The sequence below is a fragment of the Peromyscus maniculatus genome, chromosome 5 (genome assembly GCF_049852395.1).
Source record: "Peromyscus maniculatus bairdii isolate BWxNUB_F1_BW_parent chromosome 5, HU_Pman_BW_mat_3.1, whole genome shotgun sequence".
NCBI lineage: Eukaryota > Metazoa > Chordata > Mammalia > Rodentia > Cricetidae > Peromyscus > Peromyscus maniculatus.
Window position 1 is genome coordinate 45,082,899 of NC_134856.1, and position 22,340 is coordinate 45,105,238.

The 22,340-nt window shown below is 44.4% G+C and overlaps 1 protein-coding gene across 4 annotated transcripts; it reads right to left on the minus strand.

The window, feature by feature from the left end:
• Positions 1-4,488: 4,488 nt before the first annotated feature.
• On the minus strand, positions 4,489-22,302 carry Tmem170a (transmembrane protein 170A). 4 transcript variants are annotated; one of them, XM_015992910.3, is made up of 3 exons: positions 22,065-22,302; positions 10,811-10,912; positions 4,489-7,840 (listed from the first exon to the last, which is right to left on the minus strand). In XM_015992910.3, exons 1-3 carry the CDS (start codon positions 22,204-22,206, stop codon positions 7,710-7,712), a joined length of 375 nt encoding a protein of 124 aa, XP_015848396.1. In that variant the 5' UTR covers positions 22,207-22,302; the 3' UTR covers positions 4,489-7,709. The 4 variants fall into 4 exon arrangements, with proteins under 4 accessions (XP_015848396.1, XP_006974141.1, XP_076428295.1 ...); XM_006974079.4 differs by having other exon boundaries at positions 10,742-10,912; positions 22,065-22,300; XM_076572180.1 differs by lacking the exon at positions 22,065-22,302 and adding an exon at positions 17,211-18,889.
• Positions 22,303-22,340: the final 38 nt, after the last annotated feature.

Below are 22,340 nucleotides of genomic sequence, written 5' to 3' on the forward strand. Positions count from 1 at the left end.
ATTGGTCACTGTATATGGTCTTTGGGGGGAAAATGCCTTTTCAGTCAGGTGTGGTGGTACATGCTTTTAACCCCAGCAGAGGCAGACGGATCTCTGTAAGTTGAAGGCCAGCCTGGTTTCCATAGTGAGTTTCAGGCCAGCCAGGGTTACACAGTGAAACCCTCTTTCTCACACACACACACACACACACACACACACACACACACACAGAGAGAGAGAGAGAGAGAGAGAGAGAGAGAGAGAGAGAGAGAGAGAGAGAGAGGGAGAGGGAGAGGGAGAGGGAGAGGGAGAGGGAGAGGGAGAGGGAGAGGGAGAGGGAGAGGGAGAGGGAGAGGGAGAGAGAGAGAGAGAAGAGAGAGAGAGAGAGAGAGAGAGAGAGAGAGAGAGAGAGAGAGAGAGAGAGAGAGTCTCCTCAGAATCTTTGCCCATTTTACAACTGGTTTTATTGACAGGGTAAGTACTTTCTGTATCCTGGATATCTGTCTTCTGTATTTCTTTGGAGGCCTCTTTGCACTTCCTGGTAAGTGAGGGGTCAGTCTCTGTTCAGATGGTGTCACTAAAGGAATGTGAGAAGCGCCAACACCCCCTGCGGCTGTCTGAGCAGACCTGAGTCTCTGGAACACCAGATGACTCATAATGGAGTCCCAGCTAACTGGAGACCCTCTAGTTTGGCGCCAAAACCTAGGGCGTTGCCTGCTTCCTGCCCGTTGTCTGCACACACACACACACACACACACACACACACACACACACACACACACAGCCTGGACATACTGCCCCCACTGCACACCCCCACATAACACGGTTGTGTGTCATTCGGACTCACTGGACAGCAACTTGACATGGCCTTAACTGATTGGGTAATGTATGCATATATGACAGTGAACATACAGTTAAACCAGATCTGTACCTCCATGCTGGTCTCTGGAGTCTGCTTCCAGGAAATTCGTCATGACTCTGTTTCCTTCATCCCTCCCCCACCGAGCCGCCCCGCCGTGGAGAGGGAGCAATAACCCCACAGGTAATTCCTTTTGAACATGAATTTTTAGTTTTGATGAAGTCTATTATTGTGTCATTCATGTATGCTTTAGGTATTTTATCTAAGAAAACTGCCTAAACCAAGATCATGACTCTTTAGTATCCTTCTAAGACTGGAGAGTTTTAGTTCTTACATTTAGGCCTATGATTCCTTGAAACAGATTTTTCTGTTTTAAAACTTTTTATTTGGTGTGTGTGCCCTCTTGCATGTGCTTACATCATGAACAAGCAGGAATCAGTGGAGAATCAGCAGGGCTCTGTTCTCTCCTTCCAACTTGCAGGTCCCAGGGATTGAACTCAGGTCGTCAGGCTTGGTGGCAAGTATCCTTACACATGGAGACATCTTGCTGGCCCTAAAACAGACTTTTCTTATCTGAAAATAATAGAATAGGAAAACTTAGACACAATCTTTTGAATTTCACTATTCTTGGCCTTATTATTCTTGGATATTATAAATACTCCCTGTGACTAGTAGTGTAGCCCATCATGGAGGGCATTCTCCAAAGAAGAGGTGTTGGTATTCACCAGCAGTTCTCTCCCAGTCCTCCTAACACTAATGAAGGTCAGATTCCCAACTAAAATTTCCAGCCAGTATGAGAACTATTGCATAGTTTCGAGTACTTATGAGATTCTCTTCTTCCATTTTTTTTTTTTTTTTTTTTTTTTTTTTTTTTTTTTTTTTGAGGAAGGGCCTCTGTAGTCCAGCATGGCCTAAACTCACCCTCCGACTTGTGATAATGCGCTTGCCTCAGGCTCTGAGCGCTGAGATCACTGGCCTGAGTCACCGTGCCTGGCTGTTTATCTGAGGAGGGGCTACCTGTATGCGGTATATCCATGTTCACGTGTGTGTGTGTGTGTGTGTGTGTGTGTGTGTGTGTGTGTGTGTGTGTGTGTTTGCGCTTGCACTCCTGCACATGTGGAAACTAAAGGTTGGTATTGGATGTCTTCCTCAATCATGCTCTGCCATACTTTAGACAGGGTCTCTCTCTCTGTCTTTCTTGAACCCAGAGCTAGCCACCCTTGTCCTAGGAATCCCCTGCCTCCACCTCCTGAGCACTGAGGTTACAAAGGAGCCTCCACAGCTGCCCAGCAGTTGTGTGGGTGTGTGCTGGAGACCTGAGCTCAGATTCTCATGCTTGCACAGCAGACATTTTACCAACTAAGCCAGCTCCCTCGCTCGGAGATGCTTTTCTCAAAAATGGTGGGTAGCAGGTCAACTCGAGCTCTAAAACGTGTACCGATGGATCTAGGAACATTGTACAATTCAAGTGTAGCTTGAGGGCAGTAGTGTGAGTCCAAGGCTCTGGACTTGATCTCCAGCACCAAAAAAGATTTTAAAAAAAGAAAGAAAAATTGTCGGCACTTAAAAATAGATGGATTTCAAACAGTCTAGAGTCCTAATTTCCCAAAAAAAAAAAATTAAATATGGCAACAGGAGGTCATCATCCAGCAGGACAAAAATAGGGCAGAGCCAGACAACAAGGGTCCCTCCAGTCAGGGCAACAATCAGACCAGTACTAAGCCTCTTAAGGCGCTTGGTTCACTGATGTCTTGGCAATAATCTAGGGGATCATCCCTACCAAATTTAGCTCCTCATCTTCCAGTCTCCACCATCCAGCTTGGGTTGTCACTTTTATGGAAACTCAGAGTTCCTTTCATTATGTCTCAGGTCCATACAATCATGGGGACTTCTGGCTGAACCCTGACTGTCCATACCTGTTACTCTGTATCCTTCCAGGATGGCAGAAACATGTCTCTGATCTGACAGGTAGTCACAGAAGTACACACATATGCAAAAAATTACCAAGCTGTACAGTCAAGATCTGTGTACTTACTGTTTGCTCAAAAAAAAAAATCATAGCTGAGTGCGGCGGCGCACGCCTTTGATCCCAGCACTTGAGGGGCAGAGGCAGGCAGATCTCTGTGAGTTTGAGGCCAGCCTGGTATACATAGTAAGTTCCAGGATAGCCAGAGAAAATAATGAAACCTTGTCTAAAAACAAAAAAATGAACAAACAAAAATTTCTAAGATAGAATGGATGACAAACTACCCAAGCCTGTGACCCACGCTGCTGAAAATAAAAGAGGCATATTAGTCACTAAGGACATTAAATTATGGAAACCTAGAGTTCCTCCTCCAGTGGACCATTGAAATTATATATAATTTGCACACTACTCAGCCATCCTGGTCTAAGAGCACACAAATGTTTTTTCACATGTATGGTATACATATACGTTCACATGTGTCTGAGCAGATGTTCCTATGGAAAGCAGAGGTTGACATTAGTGTGTTCCTCATGCTATATTTTATTTACTGAGGCAGGGCCTCTTGATGAACCTTCAGGGATCCATCTCTCCCCCCAGAGTGCAGGAATTACAGGTAGGTCCCTGTGCCTACATAGCTTTTTCTGTGAGTGCTGGGGATCTGAACTCCGGTCCTCATGATTGCACAGCCAATGCCTTCTCCACTGAGTCATCTTTTTAGGCCCCATACAAAGCTTCTTGATGTGAATATATGTCCGGATCAGTAAAGTTAGTGAGTGACGTTCACCTTAAGTACAGTTTAAGCACATCTTTGAAAGAGAATTTTATTATAAATTATTATAAAGTTGAACATAAGCCAGGTGGTGGTGGTGCCTACCTTTAATCCCAGCACTCGGGAGGCAGAGGCAGGTGGATCTCTGAGTTGGAGGCCAGCCTGAACTACAGATCTAGTTTCAGGACGGCCAGAGCAAACAAAACAAACAAAAAAGGGGTTGAGGATTTAGCTCAGTGGTAGAGCGCTTGCCTAGCAAGCGCAAGGCCCTGGGTTCGGTCCTCAGCTCTGAAAAAAAAACAAAAGACCAAAAAAAAAAAAAAAGAAAAAATTAAATAAATAAATAAAATAAAAACAAAGTTGAACCTAAGAGAAATACAGTTAAAGCATACATAATTCCATTATAAAAGATTACTCCTGACAGGAGTTTGATCCCAAGGATGAACATGGTTGAAGGAGAGAACCGATTCCTGAAAGCTGTCCTCTGACCTCTACTGATATGCCATGACAAGCACATGCCCTTGCTCCCACCAATAAATAAATTAAAAATGGGGAAGGGGTCCAGTCATGGTGGCACATGCCTTTAATCCCAGCACTTGGAAGGCTGGGGCCCGCAGATCTGAGTTCGAGGATAGCCTTAAACAGGTTTCAGTCATGGCTGCATAGTGAGACCCTGCCCCAAAATAAATAAATAAATAAATGGGGAAGGGAGAAGAAAAGAAAAGAGCAACTCCAGAGCCGAGTGTGGCAATGTACCCATAACCCCAGCACTTGGGAGGCAAAGACAGGTAGACTGCCACAAGTTCAAGGCCAGCCTGGGCTTCATGAAGAGTTGGAGGCTAGACACAAATAGAGCAAGTCAATGCCTCAGATAAAATCTAAAAACAAACAAACAAAAAATCCCAACTCAAAGAATTTAAAGTAATTCTTTATTGATAAACATACTAGCATTAGAAATGTCAGTAGAAAAATAAAATTTAAATAAGTTTCTAATGTACAAAGATTTGATCGCTTGGACTATAGCAGTTAAGTGCAATAACCTAATATAAAAAGTTGAGCTGATTTTGGTCATAACCAGCCTTACATAGTACACAGAAAGAAATACAAGTTCACAAACCCTTCTGCATGTGGGCCACTAAGGACACCAGGGCTTCACATTCCAGGAAACAGTCCCTCGGGGAAGGTTGGCGTGTTCTGCAGTGTCACAGGAACTTAACGGTCAGAAGGACATTGGAATCAAAAGCCAACATACAACTTAGAAACCTACAGGACACAGGAAGGACACCAGTATTTGCAGAACTGCTTCTCACTAGTGCCAGCATTTCCTAAGGAGTGTCTTGCTCCAAAGGAAGTTAACAGCCCAGAGACACATCTTGCTCACATAATAATCATTATACTTTTGGACACAAACTTAATTTTTATCCCACAATTCACTAAGGAATCAAGAGATCAGCTTTTTGGTTGGGGGTTACCCCTCCATCTCAGAATTTAAAAAGAGGGGGTGAGAAGTGGAAATATAAATGCAGGAATCAGGGTCCAACAAAGTCCTTAGTGGGAGACACCTCCTGAAGAAATTGTATAAGGTGATGTATTCTACAGAAATCATGGCAAGTAAATCTGCATTTGAGACCAGCGAAAAGAGGAAGATGAGGAACAGGGATCAAAGTGGAAAGCATTCTTGCTTTACCATTCAAATGAAAACATATCAAGCCTTTACAAAGCTCAGTCTATAGAGTCTATATACACTTATTGACAAAAGAATGCTTGACACACATTGGGATAGATGAAATATTCAGTAATTTGAAGATACATTTTACAGTTCAAGTTCTTTATTTTTTAAGAGCAGATAAAACATAAACAAGAAACAGATGGAAACAAAAATGTCCTTCAAAATGCCCTAACTTTTGTGTCTTGGCTGTAAACACAAAGACCTAACATTTTTATCATGGATGAGTATGTTCAGAAGTTATTATGTAGGGAGAACAGCCACCACCAATTCAACTATGTGCTTAGGGTGTGAAATTACATCCCAAAGAATGTTCAGTGAGCACTCTACAGTGCTCTGCCATAAACGGTGTGGTCATTTCCCAGAATGCAGAGGACAACGTTCGTTTTCCAACTGAAAGGATGTTTTCCCAATCCACAGCCCCTGAGACTGAAAATGGAAATCTTTTGTCAAAAGAAAGATTGCTCGTATTTCTGGGGAATATTAAGGGCCCTTTATCTGCACTTCAACTGCCCACCAAATCCGACCTGTTACTGCAGTTTTAACAAGTGGTGGTCTAAAGGAAAGCCGACTGGTTTTTGTGGTCACCCCTGCAATCCCCCCCCCCCCCCCCCCCCCCGGCAATTCCTGGAACAATTGACCGACCCTCTTGGCTATTTTACCTTATTTTAAAATTTATGTGTATGTGGGGGACAGGGAATATGTGCACATAAGTGCAAGTGTCCACAGAGGTCCTCTTGGCTATTTAAAATGTTTTATTCCATTTATTTACTTATTTATTCATTCATTCTTACATGTGAACAGCATATGGAGGTCAGAGGACAACTTGCAGAAGCTGGTTCTCTCCTTCCACCATGTGGGTCCCAAGAATCAAACTCAGGTCAGAGGAAAGCACCTTCACCTGCTGAACCATCTTGCTGGTCCCCTCCTGGCTATTTCTAACCAGAAGCTGAAAGCATATTGCTTTAAGGTAAATTTATGCCCTCAGAGGTTGTCAGTCTTAATCTCACAATGAACATTCTCCTTTTAAAATGTGAGAGTTAAATACCAGAGGCTACTTTGAGAACAGGTAACAACAAGAACATTGTACTTTATACAAAACCATTAAAATGATGAAAGGCGCATACTTTTTTACATCCCTTTCCCTTCTGAAGGTCACAGGTCACAGGTCTTTTTAATGAAAAACAAAGTTAGGCAGTAGAGTAAAAAATTAAAATAGCTAAAATCAAGTTAAAAACTATCTCCTTAAGGATATAAATTCTCTTGAATAAGAGGAAGTTTTAGGCACTTTCTGGGAGTTGACACTCAAATACTGCCGAAGCGGGCCGAAGAGCCACTGCTAGGTAAACACAGAAGGAAACCAATAACCACTAACTCATTTCAGCAGTACTCCACAAGTTTTGGAGTCATCACATACACTTAAATTAGGAAAAAAAACTATAACAGAATCCTGCAAGTGTCTTACTTGTGCCTGAATGTCCCAAGAGTATCTAACCTGTCTGGTTTTGAACTTCAACTTAAGAAAGTCTGCATGTTTCTAGAGAAAGTAAATAAAATGGGCAGCATTAAAGGTGACAGGTAAAGATATCATGGCAATTCTTTGGAAAAAGAGCCTCAATTAAGCATGACGGTGATGCCTATAGTCCCAGCTACTCAGGAGGCTGAGGCAGGAGGATCACTTGAGCCCAGGAGTTTGGGCTAGCCTGGGCAACAAAGCAAGTCCTCACATCTTAAAAAAGAAAAAAAAGAAAGAAGAAAGAAAAGAAAAAGAAATCTCAGCTAGCTAGCTTATTTTGATCAAATGATAAATTCACATCTCTTAAAATATATTAAATAATCAGAGGTCAAGATAGTTATCCACAAAGTGTCACATTCTAAGTAGTCACCTCCTTTTGACAGTGGAACCAAAGCTGTTACTTTGAATTATACTTCAGTTCTTCGTCCCGTTACATTCCACCAGTTTGTTCTCAAACTGTTCTCACCCCAAGCCAACTCGGCTTTACCCTCACAACGATAAGCTTTTAGTACAGTGCAGCCTGCTTCCTTGAAATTAAACAGCACTTTCCATTGTTTCTGTGAAACAGCAATGTTGCATTTCTGCAAATAATGATGCAAATTCTTGTTCGAAAGATGCAAATTTGAGGCATTGTTGGCTTAGGTGAAGATATGCACGTAAAACTTAAATAGCCAAAAGAAAAAAGCCGAGGAGCTTGGTTTGGCTGAGAATGAGAGGTGGCCGCAAGGGTCTTCAATTGCTGGAGCTTCTCAGTGAAGGAAGAGCTGCGGTGTTCTTCACATTCTCCTGCCTCCAAGTCGTTTCCATTTGAGGAATGAAGAAACCAGGACACCACCTCTGCCTTTTGACGAGTCTATAAAACGCAGGTATGACATCCCAGTGCAAGGGCATATGCTATAGAGTAGCTAAAACCCGTAAAAAAGAGACCACCACTACACAGAACGTCTGTCCAGTGCCAAGAGTGAGGGCTTCAAACGGGATCATCTCCTTCCCTGCAGCTCGGTAAACCCCAGCAATTGCTGCACCTGGTCCAAAGTGAATCGTGTTAAAAGAGAAAAAACATTAATTAGTAAAACAAAGCCTGAGATGAATGACGTCACTAAAACATTACACTTAAAAATTTCACTATTGGGAGACAGGCTTTCCATTTAATTATGCCAGAGGTTTTGTGTTCCTTGTCCTTTCTGGTCCACACTGACTTTCTTTGTGTGGTTTGCAAGTCAGCAGTTAGCTTTGTACCCCCTAAGATTGAGCACCTCGTATTTACTGAGTGATCTGAAGTGACAGTGAAGAGGACAGGACAAGACAGCAATTCCCCCATGGTCCACCACCTCTCTTCACTCCTGTGCCCTTCAGTTAGCCCCATGCCTGTCACTGAAAGGGCACCAACTCATTCCTGGCAATGGACGACAATCTCCTGAGACAGATCAAGAAATGTTTCCAGGCCACAGGGAGTCCCAGCTCCACTTGCTATTATACTGAGGGTTCCATCCAAGAAAGAAAGAAAGAAAGAAAGGAGGGAGGAAGAAAGAAAGGAGCGAGAAAGCAACACAGCATTCTGAGCCCTAAAGCTGTTCAAAGGGCACCAGGGCAGAGAACTCAGGGTCCTTCTGTTTCCCAGGTCACTGCTTTCCTCATTATAGTGACTACAACTTCCGAGAGAGGAAGAGCACAGCACACAAACACCTGTGTCGACCCAGACACCCCCATCTAACATTCTACACAAGCACCTGCGTTGATCCAGACCCCACACACACACCCCCATCTAACATTCTGCACAAACACTGGTGTGGACCCAGCTATCCACCTGAGAGTCACAGGAACTCACAGAATACAGATGACTCCATCAAATATCTACAGGTAGGCTGGGGCTGTGGGTCAATGATAAAGCGCATGCTTAGCATGCATAACACTACAGGTTCCGTTCTCAGCATCCCCCAAAAGATAGGAAGACTACACATCTTAAACTGTGATGCGAGATATTATTAATGTGTTTTAACAAGCAAACAGTGTTAGATATTTATTTGACTTTGCCTCCAGTGGTAATCAATGCCGCTAATCTCAGAGTGCAAGTTTCATGGCACCTCTGGACTGAGCTTCCTTGAAGAGAAAAGAAAGAAGCCTGAGGAACTTGATCTGGGCCTTCACATGAGATATGGATGACGAGGGAAGAAAGGAAACTCTTACAGAGAACAGGAAGAAAAAAAACTACCCCAAATCCTGAAAACAGAAACGAGCACATATTCAGTCACTGTGTGTCAACTACTGTGCCAAGTACTCCACTCTGTGTGGAGACATCTCATCTGATCATCATTCAGTGATGTGGAGCGGGGAGTTCATCTCTGCTTTACTGACAGAGACAGTCCCAGGGGCCAGAAATTCAGTGTGGCTACTGCAGCTTTAAGCGACACAGTTAGAACACAGAGAAACTAGGCTACGGTGCCTCAGAAGGAAGGAAAGAGAGAGAGAGAGAGACAGGGAGAGAGGAAAAGAAAAGAAAAAAGAAAGTCAAAGAGACCAATGGACATCTCTGCTCAAAGCTCAGGGTTAAAAATTCACAGGGAAAATAAAATAAGGTGACAAATTAGGAATGTTACATTCCTGTTTCATAAATAAATTTATGATTTATATATATACATATACAAAATCCACATAAAAATACAATCTGTGGCTATTAATATAAAATATAATTTTCATTTTTATGATGCTTTTAAATTTTTATTTCTAGAAAATACATATGCTTCTATGTAAGTATGAATTTAGAAATGATTTAAGCTTCATTTTGGTCCCTCTAATTGTGTTAGTGAAATGAAACAAAACAAAGACAAAAAAAGAAGCAGGTTTAAAAATAGTCTGTAATTTCCATGTTACTCCGGGCTCTGGTCAGGAAGTCTGGGGGTGGGGGTACTGTGGGATAATCTTCCCGTACACTGTGAAGATATGTCTTTGCCAAGGAACCTTCTGATTGACTTAATAAAGAGATGAATGGCCAATAGCTAGGCAGGAGAGGATAGACGGGATTTCCAGAGAGAGAGAGAGGAAGAGGAGGAGGAATCTAGGTGCACTTAGGTGAGAAGCCAGGGAGACACAGAAGAAGTTGGACATATGATACAGAGTAGAGGTAACCAAGCCACATGGCAGAACATAGATTAATAAGAGCAGGTTAATTTAAGTTATAAGAGTAAGTGGGACAAGCCTCAGCTAATAGTCTCTGGGTTGATATTGGGGGCTGGCAATCCAAAGATAGTCCAACAAGAAAGCCTGCTCCATAGGGGAGCATGGAGGATTGAAACACACAAATCGGGCACTTCCTTTGTGTGTGGAGCTGGGGTCAAACCCAGAGCCTCAGACGCTAGGCCAGCTCTGCCATTCAGCTTTGTATCCCTAGCCCTCAATTATCTTTCTAAAAAAAGAATTCCTATCATCAGATTTATCTCCACCCCTAAAGGAACCACACCCGAAAGAGCAGAAGCAATTAGCGAACCATTCTGCAAAGCCAAGTCAAGTCAGACTGGAAGAGAAAGGTGCTGAAGCTTCGATAACCAAATATTTCTATTTTGCTCATGGCCTGTCTCACAAAGCTTCACATCTGACCTGGGAAGCCAAAGAGATTAGCCAGGTGAGGGGCTTGAGAGCTAAAAAACAAAGCAAAACATAAAAAGGAATACATAAAAAAAAAAAAAAACAAGATCCACACTTAAAAGCTAACTCTAAAATTATGTGTGTGTGCATACATGCAACACACACATAACACACACCTTTTTTTCTTCCCAGTGCTAGAGACCAAACCCAGGGCTTTGTGCTCACGAGGCAAGCATTCTACCACTGAGCTACACCCCCCGCCCCCATATTTATAAAAGGAGTCCTAAAATTAGGTGACTAACCACATCGCAAGTGTTTGACTGGTATTTTAATGTCTAACATACTTGTCAAGATTCCAGCAGTAATTGGTCCCACGATGCCCATCAACAGGATGCTTACAGACATGAACCTACCATATTTGTGATGTCTGAGGGTGAAGAGGGCCAGTAATCCAGCAGGGACATGAAAGAAGACAGAAGACACAAGTGCCCACAGGAACACACCGTACCACATCTCTGTGAGGGCAGAGAAAAGCAGAGCTGGAGTCACCGTCCTTCCCAGTGAGGCCCCGCCAAGGAGCTCAGTCCAGGCCCCCCGCTGCTCCCGTTATTCCCATTCTCACAGCATTTAGTTGTACTCTAGAGTGTTTGGGTGGTGGTGGTTTTTGTATTTTGTTTTTTTGAGACAGGGTTTCTCTGTGTAGTTTTGGTGCTTGTCCTGGATCTTGCTCTGTAGACCAGGCTGGCCTCAAACTCAGAGATCCACCTGGCTCTGCCTCCTGAGTGCTGGGATTAAAGATGTGCTTGTTTTGTTTTTTAAAGTAGAGGGAGAAACCTATTTTTAAAAAAGTATTTATTTATTTTATGTGCATTGGTGCTTTTGCCTGCATGTATGTCTATGTGAAGGTGACAGATCTTGGAGTTACAGACAGTTGTTAGCTGCCATGTGGGTGTTGGGAATTGAACCTGGGTCCTGTGGAAGAGCAGTCAGTGTTCTTAACTGCTAAACCATCTCTCCAGGCCTTTGTTTTTGTGAGACAGGTCTCATCCTGTAGCCCAGAACAGCCTGGTACTCATGTATCTGAGGCTGGCCTGAACCTCCCGCTTCCCTTGAGTTGGTATTATAGGCATTTGCCACCACACCAGGCTTTACTGATGGTATTTAAAGGGTTCACAAACTACCACACACAGCTGATCTCCTGTTTGCGTATGAGGACTTAAACTCATCATAGGACTTGGAGACACAGACATCTTTTGACCCAGGCTTGCTCACTAGTCCTGTCTAGAAAAGCTCTCCAACACGAACAAGGAAGGCTGTTATCAGTGGCAGACACCGTAAGCCTACAGAGCTCAGAAGACGGAAGTCTTCAGGCCCTTTAAGGGAAGAGCTAACCAACCCAGCAAGCTACATCTACTCTCAAGCTAGAGCGGGAGAAAGGCAAGGCCACCTAGTCCACAGGTCAAAAGACCGACCTGATTTCTCGACTATGCTAGCACAAGCCAATAAATATCTGCAAAGGGAAACTGCTTCAAAATAAGCAAATAAATAGCAATAAAAAAATAAATACTGTTAATCAAGGTATCAAAAACTCTTTAAAGTGTGAAATAAAAGCCTGCCTGGTAGGCAGGACTGTAATGTCCGCACTAGGGAGGCAGAGGCAGAAGGTTCATGAGTTCAAGACCAACCTAAGCTATATAGAAAGACCTTGTCTCAAAAACTAAGAGGAAGAGGAGGAGAAAGAAATAACAACAACAATAGTAAATACACAGCTGGAGAGATGGGTCAGTGGTTAAGAGCACTGGCTGCTCTTCCAGAGGTCCTGAGTTCAATTCCCAGGAACCACATGGTGCCTCACAACCATCAGTAATGAGATCTGGTGCCCTCTTCTGGCCTGAAGGTATACATGAAGGCAGAACATTGTATACACAATAAATAAATAATAAGTCTTTAAAAAAAATAGTAAATACACATGTCTGGCTGGCTTGAAGACAAATGGCAGGTAAGTGAGAAAGAAGGCTACAGAGCTGGGTGTGAACACACCTGTAACCAGCACTTGAAGTACATCTGCTAAGTTTCAACTTGGAGGCTGGCCTGGGCTACATGGGCCTCTGTCTCAGGGAAAAAAAAAAAAAAAACAGAGCTGGCTCCTACTGAGAACCACTACTCTTTTGTTTGTTGGTTTTTCAAGACAGGGTTTCTCTGTGTAACAGTCCTGGCTGTCCTGGAACTCCCTTTGTAGATGAGGCTGGTCTCAAACTCAGAGAGATCCGTCTGCCTCTGCCTCCTGAGTGCTGGGATCAAAGGCATGCGCCGCCGCCACCAGGCTGGACCTCTACTCTTTTTTTTTTCCCCCAGTGGATCAACCAGTGAGTTTATTGGGTTATTTCCAGGAGCATAAGTGCTACGAACACAGCCACATCACTGAAAAGCCCACCCAGCATTGGTAACAACACCTATGTGAGAAGCTGCATCCCTGGAGCTCCTTGTTCAACTTGCAGTCCTGGAGAGTTCCTCTCTGCGCCAGCTGTGGCTGCTTCTACAACCTTAGGTAGGGGTCTGAGTCCTGTAACTTTCTGACTCTCCTGAGTCTTATAAGTTTTGTTTACTTCCCGAGTTCTTAAAGCCTCCCTTTTCCTTCCAGGAGGAACTGTTTCAGTTCTGAGGTTACAGTTGTTCAACAGTGCAGTAACTTGAGGACGTCTCAGTCTACCCTATACCCTAACACCCCTAAACATTTCACCAATATAGCCAGAATTTTCCTGAGATCATCTCTTACTTTCTGGGCTACATGTGTTTAATTAGGGCACACAAGTCACCCTGTTATACTCATATAGGATATTTGGCCTCCCAGTGATCACACGGACACAAAATAAAAATAAATTTTGGACACAAAGTAAGAATTTCCCACATACAGTGTTAGCAAAGCTTACAAAATAATTTGATGATTTATTTCCTTTTAGTTTTCAAGGATTTAGGATATCATTACTCTGGGCATTAATAGCAAGAACACAAACTAGTAAATTTCAATAGAAGCTATAGAAAAATCAATCTTAGAGAAATGATGGATGTGGTTTATATATTCCTATCACAAACATTACATGTATGCACATGCATATATAACATGTGAATATATAGGGCAAAATTTATAGTATATACACAGTATAATATATATATATATATATATATATATATATATATATATATGAAATTGTTGGACTTCTGGTCCAATAATCTTATGCCTTTATCCTAAAATTAAGAACAAATAAATACATATGTGTATTTCTTGCCCGATATATTTACTCTCTAGTTGCCAAGACACTGAACAAGTCTTCGAAGAGGCATTAGTTTTTTTTTTAAGACCTTACATATTTAATACAGTGCGTTACCCCTGTACAAATGGAAAAAAAAATTAAGTTCAACATTTCTAGACCAGTATGGCTGTTAACTTCTGTACAATGCCAACTCAACACGGTAAACTGGGATACTTTTTCCCAAAGTTGACAGCACAGCTAGTTTCCAAAAATTCAAATTATTTATATGTATATATATATTTATATTTATATAAAAAGACCAATAATAGCAGTGTGTTATGCATCAATAGCAGCAACAGCTTTTCCAGGTTCTGCAGTCACTTGAACAGAATTGTAGAGACATCCAGCACACTCAATTTAAAAAAGAAAGAAAGTAAAAAACAAAACCCCAGAAAACAGCACAGTCCTGTTACTCTTGTGGTACCTGGCACCATTTTTTTTTTAAATTAGTTTCTCAATCATCATCTGGAAAGAAAACATTCTGAGCAACATCATTAAAAACAGCTCTGATAAAGCACAGTCACTACTATGTATCATAAAGCAGGTACAAGCTATTTTACATTCACAGAGGTATGATACAGTACTTGGACCTCTACTCTTAAAGAGGACTCTAATTCAAATATTAACCTTTTTTTCCCTTTCTGATGCTAGAGACTGAACCCAGAGCTTCACACATTTAGCACACACTGGCCAATAGTACTCAGTTCCCAGATGTGACATAAAAATATCTCCAGACCATGCCAAATGTCTCCACAGAGACCAAGGCTCATACACTGGTCCCTAGCTAGTAAAAATATTCCAGAAGATGGTGGAAGGTAGGAGGTGGGGCCCAGGCAGAGGAAGCAGGTCACTAGGGGCGGCTCCTTGACTATCTCTTTCCTGCTTCTTGGCTGCCAGTGGGTGAGTAGTTCTGCTCCACCAGGCCATGGTACCTCACCACAGTCCCAAAAACAGTGCACCCAACTGACTATGGACTGTGGTCTCTGAAACCTTGAACCCGGGTCTTTGAGGGCTAGATGATATTTATTTATTTATTTATTTATTTATTTATTTATTTATTTATTTATTTATTTATTTATTTTATTTATTTATTTTTGGTTTTTCGAGACAGGGTTTCTCTGTGTAGCTTTGCGCCTTTCCTGGAACTCGCTTTGGAGACCAGGCTGGCCTCGAACTCACAGAGATCCGCCTGCCTCTGCCTCCCAAGTGCTGGGATTAAAGGCGTGCGCCACCACTGCCCGGCTGATTTTTTAAAAAAATATCTATTTAATGTGTATGAGTGCTTTGCCTGTATGCTTGTGTGTGGCATGCCTGGTACCCAAGGGGGCCAGACATTCCTGGGACTGGAGTTACAGATGGTTGTGAGCTGCCATGTGGGTGCTGGGAATTGAACCTGGGTCCTCTGGAAGAGCAGCCAGTGCTCTTAGTAGATGAGTCATCTCACCACCCCCCCAGGATGATTCTTCAGAAAACCTCACAGATGCCCCATCAAGCAAAAAAAAAAAAAAAAAAAAAAGAGCCAAACCATTTTTGACATTTTTTTTTTCCTGCTAGACTCCCATCACTCTGAAACTAACTGCTGAAGTACAGGGCCTGCAAGAAAGTTCTGTGACGACTCTGGGAAGGCTGTGGCCCCACAGTGAACAAATGAATGTGAACCCACCCCCAGGAACTTACAGCAGTCACCACCCAGTTGTCCAACACCACTGACTGGCCTGAGGCCGGACCCCTCTGTGCGGCTGCAGCAGGGGCTTCTCACTGGCCGCCCAGAGCGTGAGTGGTGGTTGTGGAGGCAAGCAGTGCCCGATTCACCAGATACATCAAGTTAGTAGTTCCCACATACGTGAGTCTGGCCTAGGTGTACCGTCCAACTGCTGTGGGTTGAACTGTATTTCCCCAAATTCACACTAAACCTGAGAGCACTATATTTTGGTTTTTGAGACAGGGTCTCACTATGTAGCCCAAGCTGGCCTGGAACTCACTCAGATCCATCAGCCTCTGCCTACTGAGTTCTGGGGTTAAAGGTGTTCATCACCCTTAACTGTCTTGTAAGAGAAATATTAACTCCACCCCGTCCCACCCCTGACTGCCAAGACACAGTAACAAGGCAGCTCCCTGAAAGGCAGGAAGGAAATCCTGATGCTGATTAGCACCCAGACTGAGGAAACAACCAGCTGTTTGAATGTCTAGCCTGTGCAGTTGCGTTCCAGCAGCCTGCCAAGACACCTACCCACTCACTCATTGCTACCTCCCCTGGAGCACAGCACCTAGCCAAGGAGGGATACCCGGGCCCTAGTGGCACCATTCTGAGCTGTGGGGTAGCAGCCCACAGGGACGCACTACCCCCCCACCCCACGCCCACGCACCCTGAGCCCTATGTGTTGGCTTCTTCAGTGCCCAAATACAAATGACTTAAAACACTTTGAAGGGCAAGAAAGGCTTACATAAAATGAGTAGTTTATAAAAAATACTCTCAGACAGGATGATTACAAGATTTTAAAAGCTATAGCAAACTTAAAACACTAAAAAAAAAAAAAAAAAACTAAGTGATTTCTCTTTAATCTACTGCACCTCAATTTACCAACTGTTTAATAGCTATTTATTGATCGATGTGGAGTTCTTTTCATTGCCCTGGCTCAACACACTGTCAAAATGTTTCCCTGGCTTACAACATCTCCTTGCTCCCGCTTCACAGCCAGGGCGTTATCAGCTGTGTTTTCCTTGGTGACTTTAGTGAAGGCTTTCTGCTGCTGTAACAATCTTTTTGGCTCAAGGTTCTGTAAGCTGGGAAGTCCAACACTGAGAGGCCACCTCTGTGAGGGCCTTCTTTTTATTTTGTGTGTGTGTGTGTGTGTGGAGGGGGCACATGTGTGGAGGCAGAGGTTGCCTTGGAGTGTCTTTTTTTTTTTGTATAATAGTTTTATTTTTCTCATTTACTATTTTTACATTTTATGCACAAATATTTTTATCTGAGTAAAAATAGAAAATAACTGTTTTGTGTAAAATTACAAAAAACAAAGAAATATATAATTGCTATTATGATAGTATAAGAGTCTTTATTTAAAGAGTAAAAATGTATGCAAAAATTCCCCCTTCTACAAAAGACTGAGAATATTTTTCTTGGGAATAAGTGAATTATTGATTTTTTTTTTTTTTTTTTTTTTTGGTTTTTCGAGACAGGGTTTCTCTGTGTAGCTTTGCACCTTTCCTGGATCTCTCTCTCTAGACCAGGCTGGCCTTGAACTCACAAAGATCCGCCTGCCTCTGCCTCCCGAGTGCTGGGATTAAAGGCGTGTGCCACCACTGCCTGGCAAGTGAAATATTGAAATATCGACATTTTTATAGCCTTAGAGGGGTGTCTTCTTGGTTGCTCTCTTCCTTATATTTTGAGGCAGAGTCTCTCACTTGAATGCACAGCTCACAATTCAAACAGCCAACTCTTTCTGGGGATCCCTTCTTCACCTCCCCAGTGCCAGGTTTACAAGCAGGTCACCATGCTCACACCACATTTATGTTGTTACTGGAGATCCAAACTCTGGTCCTGGCGGTATCAAAGCCCTGGTTCAATCTTGAGCAAGATACATCCGTCCATATAGACACAGAGCTTTCAGACAATGGAAGAGTAAAGTCTCCTGGAGAACTAGCAAAAGGGCTTGCTGATGGACAGACAGCTTTCCGTCTGAGTCCTCTTGGCCCCAAGATCAACTCCGTTCTAAAAGAACAGAAACAGGAGGGCCAGGCAAGCAGGCAGCCATCTTTTCAGGAGGCCCTACTCTGACCTTATGTTCCAGGTCAAACAGCTGAATAAAGTCTGCTGACAGTTCCTGGGGCTGTAAGCAGACCACATCTGTCCTCCTGGGGACCAGAGTCTTCTCAGTGCTGTGACTCCCGGCTGGAACTAGGCTGCCCGGATGCTCATGGCCCACTGGCCTGCATCACTCCACTGTTCACCCCTTGCTTGCCAACTGTCTCCTATCTGCCAGGTGATCCACGCGGAGCCTCCCTCCTCTCTAACAGTGGCCTCTCGGGACTACCAACTGTGGCCTGGCACCTCTTCCTGACACTACTTGTCTTAGTTGGTGTTCTATTGCTGTGAAGAGACACCATGGCCAAGGCAGCTCTTTCTTACAAAAGAAAACATTTAATTGGGAGCTTGCTTACAGTTTCAGAAGGTGAGTCCGTTATCACCAGGGCAGGAAGCAGACAGGCATGGCACTCAACAGTAGCTAAGCGCTTACATCCCGACCCACAATCACAAAGCAGAGAGACAGAGAGCCTAGTGTGGGCTTTTGAAACCTCGAAGCTCAACCCCAGTGACGTACCTCTTTCCAATAAGGCCACATCTCCTAATCCTTCCCAAAACAGTTCTACCAACTAGGGACTGAGCAGTCAAACTTATGAGCCCATGGGAAGGAGTGGGGGACATTCTTATTCAAACCACCACACAGCCAAGGCTTGCCTTGAATTCAGGATGTAGCTCAGGAGGGTTGGCCTCAAATGCACAACCACCTTGCCTCAGCCATTCAAGTGCTGTTTACAGATGAGTGCCACCATACCAGGCCCTGATCATCCTATGTAAAACAACACTCCATCCCCTGACCCACTTCAGCCACTGACTCTGCCTCTCACGCCCACCACCAGGTATGGTGTCCTTACTTTTCTCTCTGTCTCTCCACTGGAATGGAATGATCCATATGGAGGGGCCCTTGTTTCATCTGTCAAGGCCTTTCTAACTGATACCCCAACACAACCGGAAGGCTGGAGAGATGACTCAGCAGTTATGAGCCATTGCTACTCTTGCAGAGAACCAGAGTTCACATTCCAAAACCCACAATGGGCAAGTACCTGTAACTCCAGCTCCCAGAGATCAAGGCCCTCTTCTGGCCCCTATGGACATCCGTACACATATGTTCATACACTTAAGTAGAAATAAATCTTCAAAAACAAAACAACCCCAGATACACCACACTCAGTAAATATTTGTTCAGTGAATGAATAACTGACTTGTCCAAGTTGGATCCATTCTTCACTGTAACAACAGTGTTGCTTATTGGGCATTGCTTTGCTGGCCAGTGGTGGCGCACGCCTTTAATCCCAGCACTCGGAAGGCGGAGGCAGGCAGATCTCTGTGAGTTCGAGGCCAGCCTGGGGTACAGAGTGAATTCCAGGACAGGCACAGCTATTACACTGAGAAACCCTGGCTCAAAGGAGGAAAAAAAAAAAAAAAGATGAGAGTACTTTAGTGAAATCCCTGTCTTCAGAGTACGGATGTCATTCCTGACAACTGACAGGATGACAACTAAAAGCCAGTCATGGTGGTGCAGGCCTTCTCCTCAGCACTAAGAAGGGCTCAGGCCCTCTGGCAGCCTCAGCTGCATAATGAGACCTTGTCTCAAACAAACACACACAGAGACAACAAAAGAAATTTGAGCAAGGCAGAATGAGAATTTGGCAGAATCCTAAATGGCTAAAGTACAAAGGTGGGTTAAAAAAAAATCAATTCAAAGCCTTTCAGTACAGAGAAACCACAGAATATTTTAGGGCAACGATCTGCCATGAGTTGGCATAAATTACAAATAACCTTTTCTGTGTGACCAAAACAGAGGAAATCAGCCTCGGGACCCTGAATAAGATTCCTAGTGAGAGGTCTTTGGTCTCTCAAACTAGGGTCAAGTCCAAGTGGCCATTCTAGCCAGAATTCCAAATAAAGAGGAGGAGACACTGCGGGGAGGGGGTATGTTTGCTGCTGGACTCGGTCAACTTGAGGTCAAGGGCTGTACATACTGGATTAGCCCTTGTGATTAGTACACGGTGATCAATGAGGGCTTTACCCTCATCCGTGTTTATGCCTCCGGCCTGGAGCCCACACTGGGCCAGACGGATGCCTGATGAAGGAGTGAGTCTTGGTAACCATACTCTCGAGTCTCATATCAAGTCTGGAGGGAGGGCTCAGCAGTAAACAGCAGTTGTTGTTGTGACAGGTGGGATGCACACCTTTAATTCTAGCACTTGGGAGGCAGAAGCCGGAGGATCTCTGTGAGTTCAAGGCCAGCTTAGTATACAGAGCCAGTTCCAGGACAGCCAGGGCTACACAGAGAAACTTGTGTCTCGAAAAACAAACAAAAGCCAGGAGGTAGAGGCAGGAGGATCTATGTGAGTTCGAGGCCAGCCTGGGCTACAAAGTGAGTTCCAGGAAAGGCGCAAAGCTACACAGAGAAACCCTGCCTCGAAAAACAAAAACAAACAAAAAAGAAAAACAAACAAAACAAAAGGAAAAGAGTGGTTACTGCTTTTCCAGAGGACCCAAGTTAAGTTCCCAGCGAGTTCCAGTTTAGCATCAAAGTGAAAAATAAACAAAAAGCTGAAGTAAACACTGGTGTAAATGATGCTAAAGAGTCGGGATAATCAGATGCAATATATGATTCTTTCTATTTATTTTCAAGACAGTCTATGTAGTATGTAGCCCTGGCTGGCCAGGAACATGCTGTGTAGACCAGGCTGACTTTGAACTCACATATCTGATTGCTCCTGACTCCAGAGTGCTGGGGTTAAAGTCACAAGCCACCACACCTAACGATCAGCTCCCAGACTTCGTGAAACTTTTAACCGCCCTTTTCTCAGCTCCCTAGGCCATCTGCCTTTCTCGTTCTTGATAAACTACCTCTTTCCCCCACCAAATGAACACAAAAGCAACATGAACAACAACAAAGGAGAGATGGCTCAGAGGCCGAGAGTAATTGCTGTTCTTCCAGAAGCCCCAAGTTTGATTCCCAGCACCCAGGTCAGATAGCTCACAACCAATCACCAGTAACTCCACCTCTGGCCTCCAATCACCAGTAACTCCACCTCTGGCCTCCGTGAGCACCTGCACTCATGTCCACATACCCAAACACACGCACATATTTAAAGTAATATTTTTTTAAAAAAAGAAAGAAAGCCTGGGAAAAAGAAAGAAAGAGAAAAAGAAAGAAAGAAAGAAGAAAGTTATCTGGTTAATTGAAAAGAAATTTAAATAATTTAAATAAGGCCTGGTAAGTATTTTAGACGTGCAGTGACTTGGGAACTGTGAAAGAACCCATCCCTGCTTCAGAAGTTTTGAGCTGAAGAATCATAAAGTCTCCTGACTTGTGCAGTACAGGAAGTTAAAATGTGATGTGTACACACATGTACATAGGTGTGACAGAGAGAGAGCAAGAAGAACCAAAAGTCATGCTTTGCATAATGAAATTTTCATCAACACAAGCCAAATATTCAACTGTGGCCCCATATCTAAAGTAGCCTGTCATCTGCTTGCCTAACTACATGGGTGATGGTCTCACAACTGCCTGATGAGCCCCAGTTTATAAGCAGTGTGTGACTTTAACACTGAATATAAGCATATGGGTATTTGTTTTACTATGTTTCAATTTCTCAGGTATGGAAAATTCCCAAATAGTTGAAGAGAAATAAGAAAATGAATTAAAAAAAAAAAAAACAGACTGATTTAATCCTCGGAGAGTATGAACTCTTCATCATTTGGAAAGGGACTCCAGAAAGGGGTTCGTGTGTATTTTTATTTACTTTTTAAGCACTCACTGTCAAGTGGTGACACTAATACTTTTCCGGACTCTCATTTTAGACAGATCACAAGCTAACATCTTCAGCTGCGGCAAAAAGCGATAACCACTTTGTCAGCTACTCCACAGGCAGGTCCCAGGTGTCCACTGAGAGGCGCCTGGCAGTCGCTGCCCAGTGGATGAGACTCACAGGTGCCCCGGTCAACACGCAATCCCGCCCCTCTTCCTTTACGGTGTCTCTGGCCCAGCTTCTCTGTTTTCGAGGTCCAAGTTTCAACTTTGCTGGGGCGCCCTAACCCCCCACCCCCCGCCCTGTCGTACCCCCGATCCCAGTCGCCTAGCCTTCAAAAACCCAAAGAAAATAAATCATGCCCTCCCCGAAGGCCTTTCTTTCCTATGGATCCCAGGGGGAGGTAACTCTCCTCCTCGCCAACTTTCTGAACTCTGGCAGTTCTGCGGTGTGAATGTAACTTTGAAAGCTCTCCTGACAGCAGGCGGCGAAGCTCGGGTGCCAGGGCGGGGCAATTCCGAAGTGGAAGTTCTTCAAGGTGCGGGTGGGAGAACGCGCAACAGGTTTGAGCAAGTGCTCCCTACATAGACCGGCTGGAGGGGAGATGGGTGTAGGGCAGAGCCGGGGGACAGGGCCAGCAGACAGGCTCTGGGAGGGAGTAAAGGGACAGGACAGGCGTCGCCCCAAGATACCCGGGTGCCACTCGGCGGCGGCGGCCTCGGCCTCGCCCTAGGGGTGGAGGGGGGGGCGGCGACAGGTGCGCAGTGCGCAGGCGCGGGGCGGGGCGTACCTGGGAAGGAGCAGAGCGAAGTGGAGTTGGGGCACAGGGTCCCATTGCCCACCCGCGGCACGAGCTTCAGGCTGAGGATCTGCTGCATGAGCCCGGCCGACCCGCCGCCGCCGCCGCCGCCGCCGCTCCCCTCGGGCTCCATCCCGCCGCCATCCACCGCCCGGAGTGCCGCGGAGCCCCGCACCTCCGCCGCCACGGCGTCACCTCTGGCCGGCCCTCTTCTCCCGGCCACCCCAACGGCGCTCCTAAGTAATCGTTTCCCCTTCCAATCACAGG

Excerpts from the sequence above, each read along its gene's own strand:
- Tmem170a (XM_006974079.4), bottom strand. The coding sequence starts at position 22,206 with ATGGAGCCCGAGGGGAGCGGCGGCGGCGGCGGCGGCGGCGGGTCGGCC. Across the intron at positions 10,913-22,064 it reads TTCGCTCTGCTCCTTCCCAG|AGATGTGGTACGGTGTGTTC; the intron begins GTACGCCCCGCC and ends CTGCCCTCACAG. Across the intron at positions 7,841-10,741 it reads TACTGCTGGAATCTTGACAA|GTGCAGCAATTGCTGGGGTT; the intron begins GTATGTTAGACA and ends ACTTTGGACCAG.